This window comes from Neomonachus schauinslandi, chromosome 1 (genome assembly GCF_002201575.2).
Source record: "Neomonachus schauinslandi chromosome 1, ASM220157v2, whole genome shotgun sequence".
Classification (NCBI taxonomy): Eukaryota; Metazoa; Chordata; class Mammalia; order Carnivora; family Phocidae; genus Neomonachus; species Neomonachus schauinslandi.
Genome location: NC_058403.1, coordinates 194,374,252 through 194,374,836, shown reverse-complemented (window position 1 = coordinate 194,374,836; position 585 = coordinate 194,374,252). Strand labels below are relative to the sequence as shown.

At 76.1% G+C, this 585-nt stretch overlaps 1 protein-coding gene across 1 annotated transcript in view; it reads left to right on the top strand.

Moving 5' to 3' along the window:
- The first annotated feature begins 511 nt into the window (after window positions 1-511).
- Window positions 512-585, top strand: part of PPM1M (protein phosphatase, Mg2+/Mn2+ dependent 1M) — a 5,031-nt gene continuing 4,957 nt past the window's right edge. The window contains exon 1 of the mRNA XM_044916922.1: window positions 512-585. Within this exon, the coding sequence (XP_044772857.1) occupies window positions 512-585 (74 nt within the window).

Below are 585 nucleotides of genomic sequence, written 5' to 3'. Positions count from 1 at the left end.
GTGCCCTGAGACTCTTACTCAACGCGTCAGCCTGACACCTCCAAGCACATCCTGTTCTCATCTTCCCCTTGCGCAAGGCTGGGGCCCAGCAGGAGGAGGCCGGGGGCTCTGCGGCGGACGGGGGGTGCCCAGCCTCCGAACGACCTGCGCTCCGAACGACCCCGTCACCTCGCTGGGTGGCCGGGAGGGCCTTTTCCCTCGCCCAGGCCGGCGGCCCCCCCACCCCCCCGCGTGTGCAGCAGCACTCGGCCTGCTAGGGCGGCTGTGTGACGCGGGCGAGCCGCTTCGCTTCTCGAGGCCTCAGTTTTCTTGCCTGTGAAGTGGGCTCGACAACAGCCTCGGCCTCTCGGGGTCGTGACGAGGCTCGGCAGGCCCGAGGGCGCCCAGCCGCGTGCGCCCTCCTCGCGGGAGGCCGGGGTTTGGGGCCGTCGCCGCCCCGCCCCGGCCCCGCCCCCCGGCCCGCTTCCTCCTCCCGCCCGGCGCCCCGCGGGCAGCCCCCTGCCGCCGCGCCATGTCCGCCGGCTGGTTCCGGCGCCGCTTCCTGCCGGGGGGTCCGCTCCCCGCGCCGCGGCCCCCCCGGCCGCG